This window comes from Ursus arctos, unplaced genomic scaffold (assembly GCF_023065955.2).
Source record: "Ursus arctos isolate Adak ecotype North America unplaced genomic scaffold, UrsArc2.0 scaffold_11, whole genome shotgun sequence".
Taxonomy (NCBI): Eukaryota; Metazoa; Chordata; class Mammalia; order Carnivora; family Ursidae; genus Ursus; species Ursus arctos.
The window spans coordinates 76850-98742 of NW_026622775.1; the positions used below are offsets into that span (position 1 = coordinate 76850).

The 21893-nt window shown below is 42.9% G+C and overlaps 1 protein-coding gene across 3 annotated transcripts in view; it reads right to left on the reverse strand.

Annotated features, from left to right (window-relative positions):
- Nucleotides 1-15067: 15067 nt before the first annotated feature.
- Nucleotides 15068-21893, reverse strand: part of LOC125281011 (dehydrogenase/reductase SDR family member 6-like) — a 32298-nt gene continuing 25472 nt past the window's right edge. The window contains exon 6 of one of the 3 annotated variants that reach the window (XM_048212295.2): nucleotides 15068-15758. In XM_048212295.2, coding sequence (XP_048068252.1) covers nucleotides 15678-15758 — 81 coding nt within the window. In that variant the 3' untranslated portion in view covers nucleotides 15068-15677. Of the gene's footprint in view, nucleotides 15759-15851; nucleotides 15950-21893 lie in introns of those variants that run through there. The other 2 variants (XM_057309982.1, XM_048212296.2) reach the window with 2 other exon arrangements.

A 21893-nucleotide genomic window follows, 5' to 3' on the forward strand; every position in this document is an offset into this window, starting at 1 on the left:
AGGGAAAAGCTGGAAGCCTTTCCCTTAAGATCAGGAACACGACAAGGATACCCACTCTCGCCGCTATTATTCAACATAGTACTACAAGTCCTTGCAACAGCAATCAGACAACAAAAAGGGATAAAAGGTATCCAAATCGGCAAAGAAGAAGTCACACTGTCTCTCTTCTCAGATGACATGATACTCTATATGGAAAACCCAAAAGAATCCACGCCCAAAACTATTAGAAGTTATAGAGCAATTCAGTAATGTGGCGGGATACAAAATCAATGCTCAGAAATCAGTTGCATTTCTATACACGAATAATGAACTGAAGAAAGAGAAATTAGGGAATCCATCCCATTTACAATAGCACCAAAAACCATACGTTACCTTGGAATTAACTTAACCAGAGACGTAAAGGATCTATATTCTAGAAACTATAAATCACTCTTGAAAGACATTGAGGAAGACACAAAAAGATGGAAAAATATTCCATGCTCATGGATTGGAAGAATTAACATAGTTAAAATGTCCCCGCTACCCAGAGCAATCTACACTTTCAATGCTATCACAATCAAAATACCGATGACATTTTTCAAAAAGCTGGGACAGAGTCCTTAAATTTGTATGGAACCAGAAAAGGCCCCAAATCGCCAAGGAACTGTTGAAAAGGAAAAACAAATCTGAGGGCATCACAATACCGGATTTCGAGCTGTACTACAAAGCTGTGATCACAAAGACAGCATGGTACTGGCACAAAAACAGACACATAGGCCAATGGAACAGAATAGAGAACCCAGAAATGGACCCTCAGCTCTTTGGGCAACTAATCTTTGATAAAGCAGGAAAAAACATCCGGTGGAAAAAAGACAGTCTCTTCAATAAATGGTGCTGGGAAAATTGGACAGCTACATGCAAAAGAATGAAACTTGACCACTCTCTCACACCATACACAAAGATAAACTCCAAATGGATGAAAGACCTCAATGTGAGACAGGAATCCATCAAAATTCTAGAGGAGAACATAGGCTGCAACCTCTTTGACATCAGCCACAGCAACTTTCTTCATGACACATCTCCAAAGGCAAGAGAAACAAAAGAAAAAATGAACTCGTGGGACTTCCTCAAGATAAAAAGCTTCTGCACAGCCAAGGAAACAGTCAAAAAAACTAAGAGGCAGCCCACGGAATGGGAGAAGATATTTGCAAATGACACTACAGATAAAAGACTGTTATCCAAGATCTACAAAGAACTTCTCAAACTCAATATGTGAGAAACAAATAATCAAATCAAAAAATGGGCAGAAGATATGAACAGAAACTTTTCCAATGAAGACATACAAATGGCTAACAGACACATGAAAAACTGTTCAAAATCATCAGCCAACAAGGAAAATCAAATTAAAAACACATTGAGATACCATCTTACGCCAGTTAGAATGGCAAAAATGGACAAAACAAGAAATGACAAATGTTGGAGAGGATGTGGAGAAAGGGGAACCCTCTTCCATTGTTGGTGGGAATGCAAGTTGGTACAGCCACTTTGGAAAACAGTGTGGAGGTCCCTTAAAAAGTTAAAAATTGAGCTACCCTATGATCCAGCCATTGCACTACTGGGTATTTACGCCAAAGATACAGACGTAGTGAAGAGAAGGGTCATAGGCACCCCACTGTTCCTAGCAGCATTGTCCACAATAGCTAAATTGTGGAAGGAGCCGAGATGCCCTTCAACAGACAAATGGATTAAGAAGATGTGGTCCATATACACAATAGAATATTACTCAGCCATCAGAGAGAACGATTACCCAACATTTGCAGCAACATGGACGGGACTCGAAGAGATTATGCAAAGTGAAATAGGTCAAGCAGAGAAAGACAATTATCATATGGTTTCACTCATTTATGAAACATAAGAAATAAGAAGATCGGTAGGAGAAGGAAGGGAAGAATGAAGGGGAGGTAAACAGAAGAGGGAATGAACCACCAGAGACTATGTACTCTGGGAAACAAAATGAGGGCCTCAGGGGGAGGGGGGTGGGGGATTTGGGCTGGGCTGGTGATGGGTATTAAGGAGGGCAGGTTTTTCATGGAGCACTGGGTGTTATACGCAAATAATGAATCATGGAACACTACATTAAAAAATAAGGATGTACTGTACAGTGACTAACATAATAAAAAATTATTTAAAAATGCTCTTGATGTGATATCATTCACCTTCTTTATATCTTGACTCAGGTAACACCTTCTTAGTGAAGTCCCACCTGGGCCTTATGTGAATAGCAAACACCACCCCCACCTCCCCTTGTCTGTCTCCTGTTTTATATTTCCATAGCACTTATCAAATGTCTCCAGTCCATCTCCGCAAGCAAGAAACTGAGGCAAAAACTGTTCACTTAACCACCGACTCCCCCCAGTGTCGTGCTCCAAATCCCCAGGGGAAAAGGTGCCCCAGGCTCTTGCACAGCCAGGATGCCTGGGACACGGGGGTCCACCTACTGCACCCTGAACACCATCATGAAAGGGAGCCATACGAGGAATCCACCTGCACACGAAACCTGAAACCAGACACCTTCCTCGATGACAGGTGAGCACACATGCTTCCTCCCCTTGCCTGAGGTGCTCATCTGAGAAAGCTGAGCAGACACACATCCCAAGGTCCAAATCTCCCTCTGGCCAAGGTCCTGGGAAACAGACATTTCTCCTCCCTGCACCAACCACCTGGGATTGGTGTCCAGAATCCTCCTGTGCTCAGGCAGAGCGGTGCTCCTGTCCCTCTTCCCTGTGACGTCCTCACAAACAGGTGGTCAGGAAGGAGCCTGCAGCAGCGTCAGCAGGCCGCCCAGCTCAGCCTCAGTCCCGCATGTTGGCCCCATGCGGAACTGGACCTTCACGGAGACTGGTGTCCTGTGTGGCCTCAGAACCTAACAGCAGGAGCGGAGATTTCAGATCCAAAGGAACACTGACATCTTCCACACAGCACAGCAACGTGGAGAGAGGATTTCTCAGGGGTGTGGCTCTGGAGGAAGTGCTTCTGCTGGCTGAACTCAGCTGTGTGTCCTCCGAGGAAACGGGCAGCACGCTGGGCAAGAATCCATAATGCTGCCTGGGGGCTGCTTCCCACTGACCACCCTGCTGAGCCGAGGGCTTGAGAACCAATCAGGAACCAACTGTCTTATCACATATGCAGCCTGAGTGCTGCCGGGCAGGGGGTGGGGGGAAGAGACCCCAGTCCCGATCCTTGTAGCAACCTGGCCTGCCCATCAAGAGCGACGGTCCAAGACCATGATGTCACAACCTCCCAGCTATCTGATCCGACTACCCTGCCAGGCTTGCACCCGCTCAGTGAGTCCTAAGACCCAGAGACTTCTTTGCACTCCAGCTCAATCCTTCTCACAGAGAAGCAATCTCCAGCCCCAGAAAAGTGCTCATCATTAGCTCTGGAATTTCCTGGGTCGTGTCTACACTGGTCCACACAGGGGTCCCATGCAGACCACTCCGCAAATGCCCTAGGGTTGCAAGCCACTTTCAAGCTGCCCTTAGAAAGGCAGAAACTGGCCCAATTAGGCAGACCAGCCAAGTGACTCGATGTGCTGCAAACTCGGACAACATCCTCCCTGAACACCAACGCTTCCGAGTCCAAGCATCCAACCTTCGCTCACTGGGCACTGAGCACCACGTCGGCATGAACACTGCTCTTCGATTCACTGGCCTCCCAGTCCTTCCAATCAGAAACCCAGCTCCAGACACCAGTCTAGTTTCCCTTCAGAGAGAGAAGTCAACTGACGGAATAAAACACTCCCTGTGCACAGCACACTTGTATCCACATCGAATTCCTTGGTCTTTCTCATTCGGGCAGCCCTACAAGACCCACACCAATGAGAGATACCTCAAGTTCAATCATCACGTATATATTTGACCTTGGGTTTTTCCTTTTGCTATGTGCATGTCAAAGTCAATGTCTATATTGCTTTCTTAAAAGAACAACAATAATAATGACATGGTCACCTAAGGGTCTGGATCTCCATAGCCAGACAACATGGCTGTGGTCCAGATAAGGATGAAGACACAATCTCAGCCCATGAAGTAAACCCCACACCCTCAGGGATCCCGACACGCCTCATGGGTGAAGAGTTCCTTTGCTACATGGAGTTATCTGAGTCCAAAGGATACAGTCCAGCATTCATTCTGTTTCTTCATCAATTCCCCAGCTCAAGTCTCAAGTGACTCACCAGGTCAAGCTTCCAGAGCCCAGGATGGGCCTCCAGGTAAGCAGCACCCCCGCCCCCCCCCCCCGGAAAGCTAACAGAAAGCTCGATTTCCTTTGGGAGAACAATGTGGCACTCCCCAAGCTCCTAAAGAACCCACACTCCTTCTCCCTTTCTCCCTCTTACAAAGGCCACCAAACCCTGTGACAGCTCTGAGGCTGTTTTACTTTAACAAATAATTTCTCATATCGGAATGTGGCTCCCAGAAGAGAAAAACATGAACACCCACAAAGGATTCCTTTAATATTTCAGAAGACTGTTTTCCCATTGTTTAATTAAACCTGGAAATAAAAACGCACAGATAGCTCCTTCCACTAGCAGGTCCTATTCACTTCACTGATCAAAAGTAGAGCAGGAAATAAAAGAGTAACAGATGTTCTGAGGACCCACCATGTCCATCACCTCAGGTTTGAAACTTCACACGCATGCAAGGAAAGAAGCACCACCAAACATCTCGGCCTGGCGACTCTGACAGTCTGAACTGGAGTGACAGGGACAGACGATGAGGCTGTGTGTGTTGGGTGAGGCTGGTGGCCCAGAAGAAGGGGCTCAGCCAGTTCTCCACCTGTGCCTCACTTGTCCTCAGCCAGGAACCTGCTCGCAGCCCTCACCTGTCACAACGGTCACACAGGAGACTCACAGCCACCCCTGGAGCCCGCCCTGCCCACACCGTGCTGCAGAATGCACTCAGCTCTCCTCCGGGACCCCTGTTAGCTTTATCCAGACCTGGAACTCCCCTGTCTGCTGCAAAGCTCCAGCATTCCCCCCCTTCTTCCAAAATCACACTGGCTCAAGGCTTTCATGAGAAAGCTATAAAGCTAACTAATGAAAGGTTCACACCTACTTTCCCCTTCTGTTGCATTTCTCTGCACCTTCCTTCCTACCTGTGCAAACTGGTACATATCAGTAGAACATGAATGTGCTCTGAGATCTGGATCTTTCATTGCAGCTTTCCGAAGACTCCTTCTGCGATAAGAAACTAGCGGATCCTACAACAGGGTGTTTTACAACTATCATCTATAGAATAGTACAGCCCAAATCACTACATTTTTACCTCACTCTTCATGAAGCAGAACACTGCCTTTTTCTTTTCATCTTCTACTTAAATTCCAGTTAGTTCACATGCCATGTAATATTCCCTTCAGGTGTAGCATTTCGTGATTCCTCATCTGCATACAATACCCGGTGGTCATCACAAGTGCCCTCCTTAATACCCTGCACCCATTTAACTCTTCCCCCCATGCCCCTGCCCTGCAGCAACCCTCAGTTTGTTTTCCAGGGTTGAGTCTATTTCCTTGTTTGCCTCTCTCATCACCCCTCAACTCTGTTTATCTGTTTTCTTTCTGAAATTCCACAAGAGTGAGATCATAGGATATTTGTCTTTCCTCACTGATGTTGCTTAGCTTAATACACTCTAGATCCATCCACATCCTTGCAAATGGTAAGATTTCATTCTTTCTGAAGCTGGGTCATATTCCATTATATATATGTATCCCACATCTGCTTTATCCATTCATCAGTGCATGGACTTTGGGATTCTCTCCATAGTTTGGCTACTGTGGACATCGCTGCTATAAACATCACGGTGCATGTACCCCCTTTGAATCTGCATTTTTGTATCCTTTGGGTAAATACCTAGGAGAGCAATTGCTGGATCATATGGTTGTTCAATTTTTAACTTTTTGAGGAACCTCCACACTGTTTTTGAGTGGCTGTACCAGTTTGCATTCCCACCAACAAGATGGGAGGGTTCCCCTTTAAGCAGAACATTATCTGCCAGCAATTTCATAAGAGGAAACACAAACTCTGTGAGATACACCCAGGGTCAGGCAAGCAGTCGCAGAATTCACCCCAAGGCTCCTGACACCAAGCCCCTTGAAACCACCAGCATGCCTCTATCTAAACAAATTCCCAGACTCTCCTTCTGACTCCACCACCAAAGAAACTACAGAGAAAATACGGCTCCTCAAAATATCGAGATGATACATTTAGTAAAACTAGAAAGTCAAGCTCAACTTTTAAACAGTAAAAGGCTGCTTTGAATAATTTTGAATTTTCCCTCAACCCTAATTGTAACTCTTTCGATGAAAAGACTAACCAATGATGAAACATCACCTTCGACAAATGACATCATCCAAGTCTGTATCTGACGACAAAAAGCCACCTAACTCTAGATGCTGGCCATTCATGTATATCCTAGGCCCAATTGAATAACACTGTTAGATGAAGGAACAAATTAGACATTACAAACACAGAGTGAATCTCACCTTCCCTTTCTAATAAAAGAGGGTTCCTAGGAAACAGATGTTCAAAATACATTCATAAGCAATAAATGGACAGATAAATTGTGATCCCCTGCAAAGTTCTACATGTAGGGAAACTAAGTAACTCTTGAACCAAATCCAGAATGCTGACAGCTACTGAAGTTTTACTTTGTGGCTCAACTAGAGAAAAGCCCAGGAGATTTTGGGATAATGAGAGGTTTTCCCTCCAGTTCTCACACGGATATGACATCAAGTCAAACGTACCTGCTGCTTTCTCTGAACGCTGGCGTCCTGTGACAAGCTGCCTCACTGACTCAGATGCTGAAGTTCAAAACCTCCGGTCTCGGGTCTCCTGGAGCCAGAGCAGAGAAGTGCTATCAGCTGGGGAGAAGAAGGCACCTCCGACCTAATGCCTGCACACCTGCTTCGGTTTCTGGGTGAAGGGGCAACACGTACTTGTTGTTTAGCCGTAATTATCTTCATTCTAAATAGACCAATGACCTTTCCTTTTCTGGAAAGTGTAATTACTCTTCTAAAGAAACCCTCAATTCATCTGTTCCAAATGCAACTAGAGTGGGGTCTGGGTTATGCCCGCCTCCAGGCCCCCACCTGGAGGATTTTCCAGCATGATTCTAACAGCCAATTATCACTAACCTGGGGGCACATGGGGCATAATGCTGAAGTTGGGGGACAGCTCTGAGGCTTGTTACCACCACACGTATGCCTGGGGGAACAGGCAACACCCTGCTGAACTCGGGGTACTGCTCAAGGCCCATCACCTGCACTGTGTCAGGGAACCGGGGGACACCCCACTGAAGATGGGGACTGTATGTGGTCCTTACCTTCACTCTTCTGGGGGAACACGGGAAACCCTGAAATTCTGCAACCCATCCCACAAAAGCTCAGGGGAGTGGGCGCCCTGGAGTTCACGGGTATGGGGGAATAGGGCCAGTTGACAGACATCTGGCAGAAGAGACTTTACAGGGAAAAAGAAAACTCACCTGAGTCCCCACGATGAACCTCTCCAGGAGCCCTTCCAGAACCCCGCCTCCCACCCGGGGCGCACCCTACCACCGGACCCCCATCCCGGTGCACAGAGCTCACTCACCAACCGGGACCTCCGCGGGGCAACTCTCTCTCTCCCAGCGCACCTTCTTCTGCCCCAGGTCTGCAACTGCCTGCAGCTCTGGGACCGCCCACAGAGAGGTAGCTCCACCCCCACACAGTGATTGGTCGGGGAGGGTGGTGCCTGAGCCCCTTGGATGCTGGGCAACCCGCCCTCAGGCCCTGCAACCCTGCCAGTGCAGGGGCTCCAAGAGGCGCCTCCTCTACCCAACACCCGGGGCAGGCGTGGGTGGGGTCATGGGCCGGGCCCTCCACACACACACCTGGCACCTTCCAGGGACCCCTGTAGCTGCAGACCACCCTCAGAGCCCTGCCCCTTCCCTTTCTGCACCAGCCCTCCCTGCTGGGTGTGCCTGGTTACAGGCAAGGTCAGCTGCTCTCAGACCTTCCAAGGATTGGGATTTAGGAAATGCAGTGGTTTCACGGATTTCCAAGGCAACTTTAAGACCCAAAAAGTAATGCTCTAATTGGGAAGAGCTTCGCCTTCTGGTCTCACCCATGGAGTGAACAGTGCTTCTCAGACCTTCAACGCACCCTTCTAGGATGAGCCCATTTGTGCTGGAATCTATATACACATGCTTGGTTCTGCAGGGAAGCGCCCAGGATGGAGAACGGCCACCCTTCTGTGCTGCTGGAGTTGTGAACCAGGAACATTTATTTCTCACTTAAATAGAAAACACTGTTATTGTCGACACTGCGTGAATGAACTTTTAAAAACATTTTTGAGAGAAAGGAAGAGACCTTTATTCAAACCCAAGTCAGGAAAGCTGCCTGGGAGACACAATCTTCACAAAGAAGGGAGTGCTCCGGGGAAGGAACATTTGGGACAGGGTTATATATTTTTTCTGTTTTGTGTTACATACAGTTACACACCACGATGAGGAAGAAGATTCCAGAAAGTGACAGACTTTTTCTTGTGCTTTCAGAATGTGCATGTCAGTATGACTTTAATCTTATGGGAGCCAAAGAGATTCTTTATTTTTTCTTATCTTTATGTTGGCATTTTTGGTTATTTTTTTCTTCTTGAAGCAGATGTCCAACATGTGCTTGGGGCACATGAGAGAGAGAGAGAGTTGCCCCGCGGAGGTCCCGGTTGGTGAGTGAGCTCTGTGCACCGGGGTGGGGGTCCGGTGGTAGGGTGCGCCCTGGGTGGGAGGCGGGGTTCTGGAAGGGCTCCTTGGGGCACATCTCACGACCCTGAGACCATGGCCACAAGCATAGGGCCCATGCTTTGAGGTTTTGCCCAGTCATTTTGAGCTGGGTAAAATGTTAAAGGATAGCTTCCCTGGGAGCCCAGGATCAGGGCCCACAGATGATATAAGATGAAAATTACTTTTATCATTATAATTACTACTAAATGGTGGAATTTGAGACAAAAGCACCTTTCGCAAGAGTACCAAGAAATCAAAATGATGCCTACAGAAGGTTACCTGCTCCATGGTCAACACAGGTAACAGAAGTGTTCACGGTCTCTGGACTCCTCCCCTTCTCCTGCCCAAATCTTGGAAGCACACAGATCATTTAAAATCAGAATTTTAGAACTTCTAGACACCTTAGAGATGTCTGGCACCATTCCCTTGGACTGCAGAATAAAACACAGTAGCTCGTTGTCACAAACTAATTTCAACATGAAGTGCCCCCTGGATGCACTAAGTTCTTTCTCTGCAAATGTTGACTAATGTGAGTCACAGTCATACCATATAAACACTACGATGGCTGGGAAGTAATTGTAGGTAAGGGAATATTTTAGCCATGTTTATAAGCATTGGCTCACTTTGTAGAAGAGGCTGAGCTGAGTGTTTTTAAATACTATTTCAGACCTGTTTTACAGCACCCTCTGAACATACCAGAGCCTGAATCAACTAAAAAAGATAGTTGGTTTCAGTAACTTTAATACCAGAAAAATATTATACTGTCTCTATTCCTAGGGATCTTTGAGGTCCTCCACTGAGATAATTCTCTTCATGATCATGACGGGCAGAGGTGAAAAGGCCAGCTGAATTCATTCCAGTTGGCCACATGACAAGAAAATCCTGATACTTGATAGGTTTTCAGATGGAGATGACCAGAGATAAGAGGGAAATAGTACCCTGTATGGAAGAACAAGGGATTTGGAGTCAATTTGGGGATCCCACTTAGGTTTCTAACACTAAAATCCTCTGTGACTCATATCGTCTGAGTCCCCATCTAACCATCTGAAAATGTGCCTAATAATATCTACATCCTAGTTGAGAAGTTTAAGAGGGAGAACACTGCAAAGAGCCAGTATGATGTCTCTCAAGAACAGTTGCTCAGGAAGCCATAATTACGCTGGGTCTATTTCTTTTCCAGAAGAAAGAACACATGTTGAATCCATATTTCTAATAGATGACTCACAAGATGATTTTCAAACCTGAAGGAAGGCCAAGAAGTCGCAATTGTGTCATATTTCACTCAGAAATCATGTTGTCGGACTGGTGAGGACAATACAATAGCAACGTCATCAGTAAGAGTGGGGAGCTACTAATTTCCATATGGCCATGTTGACCCCCTTAGCTCAGGGCCACCAGAAAGGACAGCTGAGGGGGACCATAGGCCAAGGCTGCCAGGTGTGGCTGGGGCAGGCAGAGCTCTGACTAAGTTATTATAATGCTCTTCACAAATAAAGTGCCATTGTGTGTAAGCCCTGGTGTAGAAAAGGTTGAGAATTTCCATTGAGATTCCCTCTCTGACCTTTAGGATATGTAGCAAAGTTACATTTAATTTGTAAACATGCAGGGACTTCCTGGTTTTCTTTTCATTATGACTATGGCTCAATTCCCCTGTGGTCTAAGAATATAATCTAGTTAATTTCAGGGTTTAAAATTAGAAGACTTGATTCATAGCCCAACATATTGTCTATTTGGGTAAAGAGTCTATGACCACTTGAAAATATTGTATTCTGTACTTATTAGGTCATGTTCCATATAGGTCAATTAGGTCACATTTGTGACCAACGTTTTGTCTGCTTTTTCTATCAGATATTGAGAAAGGTATATTAAAATCTTCAAACAATGCTGCTCTATTCAACATTGCATTGGAGAATCTACCCAGTGTTGTAAGGCAAGAGAAAGAGAAAGTATAAGAATTGAGGGGATAATTGTGACTATTCACAGATAACAGGATGGTGTACATAGAAAATCCAAAATAGTCTGTAAATGCCCTATTAGAGTTAAAAATGGAATTTAGATATTTGAGATGGATTATAGCTTCACATTAGACAGTTTCTGGAAGAAAGTGTAGAACATGTCAATCTTGGGGTAGGACACAGGGTGCACTAACCATTTAAAAGAATTCAGTGGGACTTCATAAAAATGTGACATTTCTCCTTATCTTATGACCATTAAGAAAATGAAAAGGTGAGCCACAGGCAGGGAAGTAAAGATTTGCAATACACACGCTAACAAAGACTTGTCAATAAAGAATTCCTACTCACCAACAATAAAAAGACAGTCTATTTAAAAACAAATACTTCACAAAAGATTTACTGATGGCCAACAAGCACAGGAAAGGGTGCTCAACAGGAGCTTCCAGGCCTTTTCTAAAACAAAAACATACACACAAACCAGTATTCCCTATATGGATGAATTCCTTATTACTGAGGACAATTTGGAGAACAGAGAAGCATCCAAGTAAAGTGATGGAATTCCTTACACTCAGAGGATGGACAATTAACCTAAGTTAGGGCTGAGGACCTCAAACTACAGTACAATTTCTAGGCATAATTTCATCCTCTGAAGGCAGACAACTATCAGACCACATCATATACCACATAGGTTGCTTACCAACCCCTACCATAAAGGAAGATCAGAAACAGATAGGACTGGTAGGAAAGAGCAGAAATCACATGTGGGGATTATCCTGAAACACACTGATCACATAACTAGTGTAAGGAAGTGTAGGAAACTGACATGGACAGAGACCCACGAGGCACTTCTTTGGGAAATGGTGTCTGAAATCATCACACATTGGTACCAGCTAATGAGGGCTCTGAGCATACCCTAGGGTTTGCTCACAAGGGTTTGCAACATGATCGCTTAGGACTGAAACTCTTCAAGACCTCAAAGCTTACCTGATTGACTATTGGACTAAGAGATTCCCATGTTCTGAGAACAGATACCAACTAATTGAAAGGTTCACCTGGGCTCTCTCAGAGGCCCTACAAAAAGAAGAACCAATCACTGAAAATCAATTACACACACACACACACACACACACACACACACACACACACACCTGTCATTTGTCTAATTCGCCAATTACTTAAACATTCAGGATTCTTCCTACCTTTTCTTTTTCAGATTGATATTTGTACTCACATGAAATGTCATCATTTCTAATTAAAACTGATGTCAAATGGAGATGCATTGACACAATATTTACAAAATGGAACTTCCCTGTTGTAATTTTCAATATAGCGTTTTTTAAAGTTCATACATATTTTAGGTTTTTGGTAACTCATACGGGAGAAAATCAGCATTGAAAAACTCTAAATACTGACAGTGACTTTTAAGCCTAGAGAACAAAAATTGTCCAATTTCACAGATAATAAGGAACCAAAGGGAAAGCATGGAAGTTGTAGTCTAATAATTTTACACATATGCATCCTCTATTATCTACTACTGAGGGGCATGTTTTATTACCACTATATATGCATAAATTATTTTCCACGTGTGCCTGCATAGGTATAGTGAATGTACTATAATAGAATGAAATGTCTGGGAACTACTTGGCGGTATCTATAATGAACAATTAAGTTTTGTTCTTATATTTGATTAACTTCCACTGTCTGTCCCTTTAGACAATGGACCATAAACAGAAGGGGGAATGAACCATGAGAGACTATAGACTCTGGGAAATAAACTGAGGACTTCAGAGGGGAGGGGAGTGGGGGATTGGGATAGACCGGTGATGAGTATTAAGGAGGGCACGTATTGCATGGTGCACTGGGTGTTATACCCAAATAATGACTCATGGAACACTACATCAAAAACTAAGGATGTACTGTATGGTGACTAACATAACATAACAAAAAATTATTATTAGAAAAAAAATAAAGTTTAAAAAAAACAATACAGCTTTTCCATTTCAAGAACAATCACAATTGAGAAGAAACTAACTTCCAATTCCTAAAGCATCACACAGACTGAGTTCCATTTCACTCCCCTTTATTCACATTCTCTGTGGGTTCTAAGCTATTTCCCTACCTCCTTTCCCACTGAGCAGGGAGCCCAATGCCGGGCTCGATCCCAGGATCCTGGGATCATTACCTGAGCTGAAGGCAGACGCTTAACTGGATGAGCCACCCAGAAGCCACACCCATGTTTTTCTTAAGCACAGGATACTTACTCATGATGACTTCACATGACTTCACATGGTACCAGAGACCTGCACTTTGCCTCCAGGAGGTTGGAGATGAAGGCAATTGCAAACTCTCACGGTGGTTTCCCACAATGACCTGGCTGGTGACAGTAAGACCCTTATGAGCCCACGAGAGGGTGCTGTGACACTCAGCTGTGGCTGGGCGGGCTCAGAGAAACAAATCCGTTTCCCTGACTGACTTCTCTGGGGAACAGATGCCCCACGCTCTGAGTGAGTCCCTGCCACTGACCTGTCCAGAGATGGCCATCCTCAGGGAGGATGAGGATCAAAGACAAGCCAGAGGAGACCTCATCTGTCTCTTTTATCTTTTCATATTGTGGACAGTGGACAACTAGCTGCCTACAAGTCCCCAGCTACCTTAGTCTCATCTGTGAACAACCCAGAGGTTTGACAGAACACTTAAGATTTTGTTGTCACAACTGCCCAAATATTTACATGTAAATAGATAAGAGTGCGATGAGTTCCTTAATTTTAAATGTAAATCTGTGAATAAATTCTTATTTTTAAAAAAGATATATATATATATATATATATTTACTTATTTTAAAGAGAAAAGAAAGAGAAAGCACAAGCAGGAGGGGCAGGAAGAGGGAGGGAGAGTCTCAAGCTGACTCTGCACTGAGCACCCAAACCTGGGCAGGGCTCCATCTCACGACCCTGAGATCATGACCCGAGGTGAAACCAGGAGTGGGATACTTAACCAACTACATCACCCAGTTCACTGAATAAATTCTTATTTAATTTCATCCATAACCAACTGCTATGGGGTCATGGAGCTAATAATTAGGCACATTCTAATCTTTAGCATGAATGTAGAGGAGGACAACCAAATTCTACCAAACATCTAATGTGGTGAAGGGTAACAAAAATCTCAAATCCTCTAAAACCCTCCTTAGATTATATCCATAGGTTTTAATGATGTACTCAAACAATTTTAAAAAGTTATCTCTTTTTAATAAAACATACATGGTTTACCTAAAGTCAACTAGCCTTTGCATTTAAGTTCCAAATGGTTTTGTCTTTACCAGGATAGTTAAAATCACCACCACAGAAAAAAGGAAGGAAGTTGTTGTGTGGTTGTAGCCGTTTCTCATAGATCGGTAAGTTCCAGCTTCATTTGCCATATTTAGCCTGAGGAGATCACCTACTTCCTGCTACACACCTTCTTACATTTGAATTTTCTCAGTTATTCCCATACCAGTTAGATTTCATCCTGAGAGTTACAGGGAGAACTGGCAAAGACACTGGACTCCGGGTCTCCTGAAGAGGGAGGGAATGACTTGCTATTAACACTTTGCACCCCAGGACACATGCCCTGCTGTCACCTAACACTGAAACAATATTTCTCACACAGAAGTACTGAGGAAATGATGAAAGTTACGAAGGACTAGATCTCCCTACGTAAGTTCAAACACAAGTCAAACAAACAGTTGTTTATGAACTCACATCTGGGTGATAAGGCTAGAGTTACAGTCAAAAATTATAGCTACAACTAAAAATGATATCAAAACGCAGATTATAACAAAGTCACCATCAAAAGGAAGAGAAAGATATAGAGTTGGATAGAGGCCATCTGAGTTTCTATCCAGGTTCCTTAACAAGGGTGTCAATACACTGACCCTTCACTTTTTTATTATTCTTTATTATTTTTCTCAAGAAATACATTTATTTAGATTCTCTTGATCACACACAGATATGAATATGTCTAATGAATATCATATTATACATCACATCACTGTCATTTATGTATCTATGGCTGGAAAAAAACCCAGTACATTGGTTGTACATTGGTTTTACATAGTTTTAGAAGACGGTCCAGCTTAGGTCTTCAGTGAAAGCTTGTTGAGTGAAATAAAGGCACTGTCAAACGATTGTCTAGTCCATATTTAAACCTACACTCTCTGATAAATCTACAGATCCCTTCATGATGTTGAATGTTTACCATCACGGTGTTACAGGATTTGTGTCCCCTCAGTGCCCAGGTTATTGGTCATGCTGCTTCCAAGAATGAAGAGGTAGACCAGACAAAGAGTGGTGGGCATTAAAGCAAAGTTTATTGAGCAGAAGTACAAAGCTCCCAGAGAGGGAGGGGACCCAAGTGGGTTGCACCCAGAGTTTCTAAGTTTAGGGGGTTTTATAAGCTCTTTTGTGGAACTTTCTTAAGAAAGCAGGGTGTGCTGAGTTGTGCCAATCAGGGCTTTGGTCACATATCTATCTCCCTAGTAGGTTCATATCCACTTGCTGATGGTCTTTTTTTTTTTTTCTAACATCTGGATGCTTAGATCTTAACTGCCCCTTGTCCATGATATTGACAAATGCTTTTGTGGTTAATTGTCTTATTTTAGGACGTTTTGCAGAAGTCATTCCTGCAAAGTCTGCAAAGCAGAATGTCAGGGTTGTCCTGTCTAAGCTGCAGAATAGGATGTCAGTGCTATTTTATTTTAACTGTCCTGACTCCATATTTTCTTGTTGGGGACCCTGACCCTGACTACCTAACTGTCCAACTACTAACTTTCCCCCCTCTGAAGAAGTGACCCTAACTGCTGGTAAGGGAAAGGGGGCGATGACTGGTCTAATTGCTTCCTGCTGGTTGGGGGCCTTGTTGAAGAATTGTAGTCAGGGTTTCATCCCCAGAGGTCTGTCTAAAGGTCCTCGGTAGAAGTCGGTAGGGGCTGTCTCCATTTGTGGCTGCATAGACAGGACCATCTGTAGCCTGATGGGCTCTAAACAAGAAAAGACAAATCAGATAAGGACATTTAGAATACAAAGTCTGGAAAGGAATAGAAGGGAGATGACTAATAGTGGGGCTCTTATACCAACAACAAAGGTCAGGTGGTCTCTCATTTGGATTCCTCAGAACCTAGTGGCCCAAATAGATGACCTCTCCTCTTTGTGCATGTCTCTCAGGGCACAGCTGTGAGAGAAGGTAAAAATAAATACAATTAGACATGTGGTAGCAGAATAATGATCTCCCAAAATGTGCACATCCTAACCACCAAATTCAGTGGCTGTGACCTCACATGGTACAAGGGACTCTAAATATAACAGTAGAGAGGAAGGCAAGATGGCAGAAGAGTAGGGGACCTCGTTTCATCTGGTCACTTGAATTTACCTTGATATCTATCAAATTATTCTGAATACCCACAAAATCAGCCTGAGATGTAAGAATATATGTCTGGGTCTCTACAAGCAGAAAAACAACTGTTTGTTTGCAAGGTAGGATGTGCAGAGGCATGAATCTGTGGGGAGATATTGGAAGATAAACAGAAGTGGGAGGGAGTCTCCATAAGCTGGCTACCATTAAGTGATATAACAACAGAGCGCAAATCAGAACCCTTAGATATCTTCTCTGGTGAGAAATATCCCTTTCTGAAACGGGCTCATGGGATGAAAAGGGCAGAATTCTAAGTGGGTCATTGTGGTCTCAGGATCCCAGGAGATACAGAAAGAACAGGGGTGCCTGAACCACTACAATGCCCAAGAAGTGGAGCAGAGAAACTGGTTGTGATCAGTGAGCCCAGAAGGGACTCTCAGCAATCTGGTCAACATAAACCGCAAGATGGGCCAGTAAGGAGACCACTCTCTGCCTGACCACCCTGTAAAGGACTGGAACTTGCAGGCTGTTACCATCCTCTGGGAGGGACAAAAAGGCTGCAGAGCAGGGTGCACACATGAGCCCACAACCGCTCACAGTCCCAAAGACACAAAGTGCAGTGATGGTCCCTGGGACTCCCCCAGGGAAGACTGCAGTGGACACAAACCACGGGAGTCTGCAAACTTTGGTGTACATAGAAGTGGGGACCCTTTCACCTGGAGGGTTTATTGAAGAGGGGGAACCATGATCTTGTGACTCTGGGCCAGAGATCCAGGCATAGCCATTTTTGCCCTGACACTCAGAAAATGGTGTAAAGCTTCCAGGGTACAAAAGCCACACAGACAACCAGCTCACCTCGAGCCCGTCCCCCTGACCAGGGTGGGGCAACTCCACCCAGGCAAAGACCCCTGAGAAGCAGCACAGCAGGCCCCTCCCCCAGAAGGTGGACTGGATGAATAGGTGAAAGACGAGCTTAAGGATTCCACAGCACTGTAAAACTCCAGCACCAGGGAAAATATTATATTGAGCTCCAGGTTCTTCCTCACAACTCATTTATCCTTCGGTCTAAAATTTTCCATGTCTTTTTTTTTTTTTTTTTTTTTACCTTTTTCCAATCTCAGTGATATTCTTATTTTGCCAACTTACATTTTTAAGTCCCTTTTTAACTTCTATTATTTCACATCTACATTTTATAGATATATGTTTCATTCTAGTTCTTTTTTCACTCTATTCAATTATATGTATATGTTTTGCTTTCTTTGCAATTTTGGGATGTAGGGTCTTCTAACACACAGACCAAAATTCAATCAGGAACAAGTGGATCACCTTGCTTTATTCACCCAGTGAGATTATAGTCTCTCCTCCTCCATCTTTTTTTTATTGTTTTGTTTCACTTTGGCTGTTTGCTTTTCTGTGGTGGCTTCTGACCAATTCAGATTTTTTCTAGGGTGTATTCTGCTTGGGTTGTGGATGATATTTTGGACTCTGTTCATTTGCTCACCCATCTTTCCCTGGGCAGAATGACTAAAAGGAAGAATTCACAACAAAGGAAAGAACCAGAGGCAATGTTCTCTGCCACAGAGCTAATGGATATGGATATAAGTAAGATGTCAGAGATAGCATTCAGGATAGCAATTAGGAAGTTAATAGCTAGGCTTGAAAAGAGCATAAATGACAATACAGAATCTCTAAGGGTGGAAATGAGATCTAATCAGGCCGAACTTAAAAATGCCATGAATGAGATGCATTCTAAATTGGATGCTCTAAGAGCTAGTGTCCATGAGGCAAAAGAGAAAGTAAGCGATCTAGAGGGCAGACTGATGGAAAGGAAGGAAGTTGAGGAAAAGAGAGAAAGACAACTAATAACCCATGAAGGAAGGCTTAAGAATTTAATGATGCTTTGAAACAAACCAGTGTCAGAATTACTGGGATCCCAGAGGGAGTGGAGAGAAAGAGAGGGCTAGAAGGTATATTTGAGCAAATCATGGCTTAGAACTTCCCTGATCTGGGGAAGGAAACAAGCATTCAAGTCCAAAAGCCAAAGAGGACCCCTCCCAAAATCAACAAAAATAGATCAACACCCCAACACATAATAGTGAAGCTTGCAAATCTTACAGCCAAAGAAGCTGTCCTGAGAGCAGCTAGGGAGAGGAGGATCCTTATATATGGAGAGAGAAACATCAGAATAACATCAGATCTATCCACAGAAACCTAGCAGGTAAGAGTGGGCTGGAAAGATATATTCAGGGTACTAAATGAGAAGAACATGCAGCCAAGAATAGTTTATCCAGCAAGGTTATCATTCAGAAAGGAAGGAGAGATAAAGAGCTTCCAGGACAGACAGAATCTAAAAGATTATGTGACCACCAAGCCAGCCCTGCAAGAAATCTTAAGGGGGATTCCGTAAGCAAAGAGAGACCCCAAGAGTAATATAGACCAGAAAGTAACATTCTACTGAAACAGGGACTTTACAGGCAATACAATGGCACTAAATTCATATCTTTCAATAGTTACTCTGAATGTAAATGGATTATCATGTAAATGGTCAAACCAAAAGACACAGGGTATCACATTGGATAAAAAAGCAAAATCCATCCATATGCTGTCTACAACAGACTCATTTTAGACCTAAAGACACTTCTAGATTGAAAGTGAGGGGGTGAAGAACAATTTTTCATGCTAATGTACCTCAAAAGAAAGCTGGAGTAACAATCCTCATAGATTTGAAACCAAAGACTGTAGTAAGGGATGAAGATGGACACTATATCATACATAAAGGGTCTATCCAACAAGAAGATCTAACAGGTAAATATCTATGCCCCCAACGTGGGAGCAGCCAATTATATAAACCAATTAATAACCAAAGTAAAGAAACATATTGATAATAATACATTAATAGTAGGGGACTTCAACACCCCTCTCACAGCAATGAACAGATCATCTACACAGAAAGATCAACAAAGACACAAGGGCTTTGAATGACACACTGGATCAGATAGACTTTGCAGATATATACAGAACATTCCAACCTAAATCAACAGAACTCTCATTCTTCTCAAATGCACATGGAACTTTCTCCAGAATAGATCAGATACTGGGTCACAAATCAGGTCTCAACCAATAACTAAAGATTGAGATTATTCTCTGCATACTTTCAGACCACGATGCTTTGAAACTGGAACTCAAACACAAGAAGAAATTTGGAAGGAACTCAAGAACTTGGGGGTTAAAGAGCATCCTGCTAAAGAATGAATGGGGCAACCAGAAAATTAAAGAAGAACTTAAACAATTCATGCAAACTAAAGAGGATGAAAACACATCAGTTCAAAACCTACAGGATACAGCAAAGGCGGTCCTAAAAGGGAAGTATATAGCAATATAGCCTCTCTCAAAAAATTAGAAAAATCCCAAATACACAAGCTAACCATATACCTAAAGGACCTGGAGAAAGAACAGCAAATATAGTCTAAACCCAGCAGGAGAAGAGAAATAATAAATATCAGAGCAGAAATCAATGAAATAGAAACCAGAAGAACAGTGGAACAGATCAACGAAACTAGAAGCTGGTTCTTTGAAAGAATTAATAAGATCAATAAACTTCTGGCCAGACTTACCCAAAGGAAAGGGAAAGGACCCAAATTAATAAAATCATGAATGAAAGGGGAGAGATCACAAGCAATATCAAGGAAATACAGACAATTGTTAGAATGTATTATTAGCAACTATATGCCAACAAATTAGGCAATCTGGAAGAAATGGGTGCATTTCTGGAAACTTACAAACAACAAAGACTAAAAGGAAGAGATGGAAAATCTTAACAGACCAATAACCAGCAAGGAAATTTGAAGTAGTAACCAAAAACCTCCCCCAATCCAAAAAAAAGAGTCCAGGGACAGATAGCTTCCCAGGGGAATTCTACTAAACATATAAAGAAGAATTAATACCTACTCTCTGGAAGCTGTTTAAAAAACAAAAACAGAAGACAAACTTCCAAACTCATTCTATGAGGCCAGCATTACCTTTATTCTGAAACTAGGCAAAGATCCCATCAAAAAGGAGAATTACAGACCAATATCCCTGATGAATATGGATGCCAAAATTCTCAACAAGATCCTAGCCAATAGGATCCAATAATACATTAAATGAATTATTCACCATGACCAGATGGGATTTATTCCTGGGATACAAGGGTGGTTCAACATTCACGGATCAATCAATGTGATAGAACACATTAATAAAAGAAAAGAACTATATGATCCTCTCAATTGCATTTGACAAAATGCAGCATCCTTTCTTGATTAAAACTCTTTAAAGTATAGGGATAGACAGAACATACCTCAACATTATAAAATCCATGTCTGAAAAGCCCACAGCAAATATGGTTCTCAATGGGGAAAAACTGAAAGCTTTTCCCATAAGGTCAGGAACATGACAGTGTGTCCACTCTCACCACTATTGTTCAACATAGTACTAGAAGTCCTAGCCTCAGCAACCAGACAACAAAAAGAAATAAAAGGCATTCAAATTGGCAAAGAAGAAGTCAAATTTTCTCTCTTTGCAGATGACATGATACTTTATGTGGAAAACCCAAAAGACTCCACCCCAAAATCGCTAGAACTCATACGGCAATTCAGTAATGTGATGGGATACAAAATCAATGCACAGAACTCAGTTGCATTTCTATACACTAACAATGAGACTAAAGAAAGAAAACTTAGGGAATCAATTTCATTTACAATAACAACAAAAATCATAAGATAACTAGGAATAAACCTAGCCAAAGAGGTAAAGGATCTGTACTCTAGAAACTACAGAACACTTATGAAAGAAGTTGAGGAAGACACAAAGAGATGGAAAAGCATTTCATGCTCATAGATTGAAAGAATAAACATTATGAAAATGTCTATGCTGCCCAGACTAATCTACACATTCAATGCCATCCCTATCAAAATACCATCAACATTTTTCACAGAGCTGGAAAAAACAATCCTAAGATTTGTATGTAATCAGAAAAGACCCTGAATCTCTGGAATGTTGAAAAAGAAAACCAAAGCTGGAGGCATCACAAGGCCTGACTTCAAGCTATATTACGAAGCTGTAATCATCAAGAAAGCATGGTACTGGCACAAAAACAGACACATAGATCCATGGAACAGAATAGAGAACCCAGAAATAGACCCTAACTCTATGGTCAACTAATCTTTGACAAAGCAGGAAAGAATATCCAATGGAAAAAAACACAGTCTCTTCAATAAATGGTGCTGGGAAAATTGGACAGCCACATGCAGAAAAATGAAACTGGACCAATCTCTTACAGCATACACAAAGATAAACTCTAAATGGATGAAAGACCTCCATGTGAGACAGGAATCCATCAAAATCCTAGAGAACACCTGCAGTAACCTCTTCGACCTTGGCCACAGCAACTTCTTGTAAGACATGTCTCTAAAGGCAAGGGAAACGAAACCAAAAATGAACTTTTGGGACTTCATCAAGATAAAAAGCTTCTGCACAGCAAAGGAAAGAGTCAACAAAACCAAAAGGAAACCTACAGAATGGGAGAAGATCTTTGCAAAGACCATGACAGATAAAGGGTTGGTATCCAAGATCTATAAAGAACTTAGCAAACTCAACACACAAAGAACAAATAATCCAATCAAGAAATGGACAGAAGAGGGATACAAACCATGAGAGAATCTGGGAAACAAACCAAGGGTTACAGAAGGGAGGGGGTAAGGGGATGGGGTAACTGGGTGATGGGTAT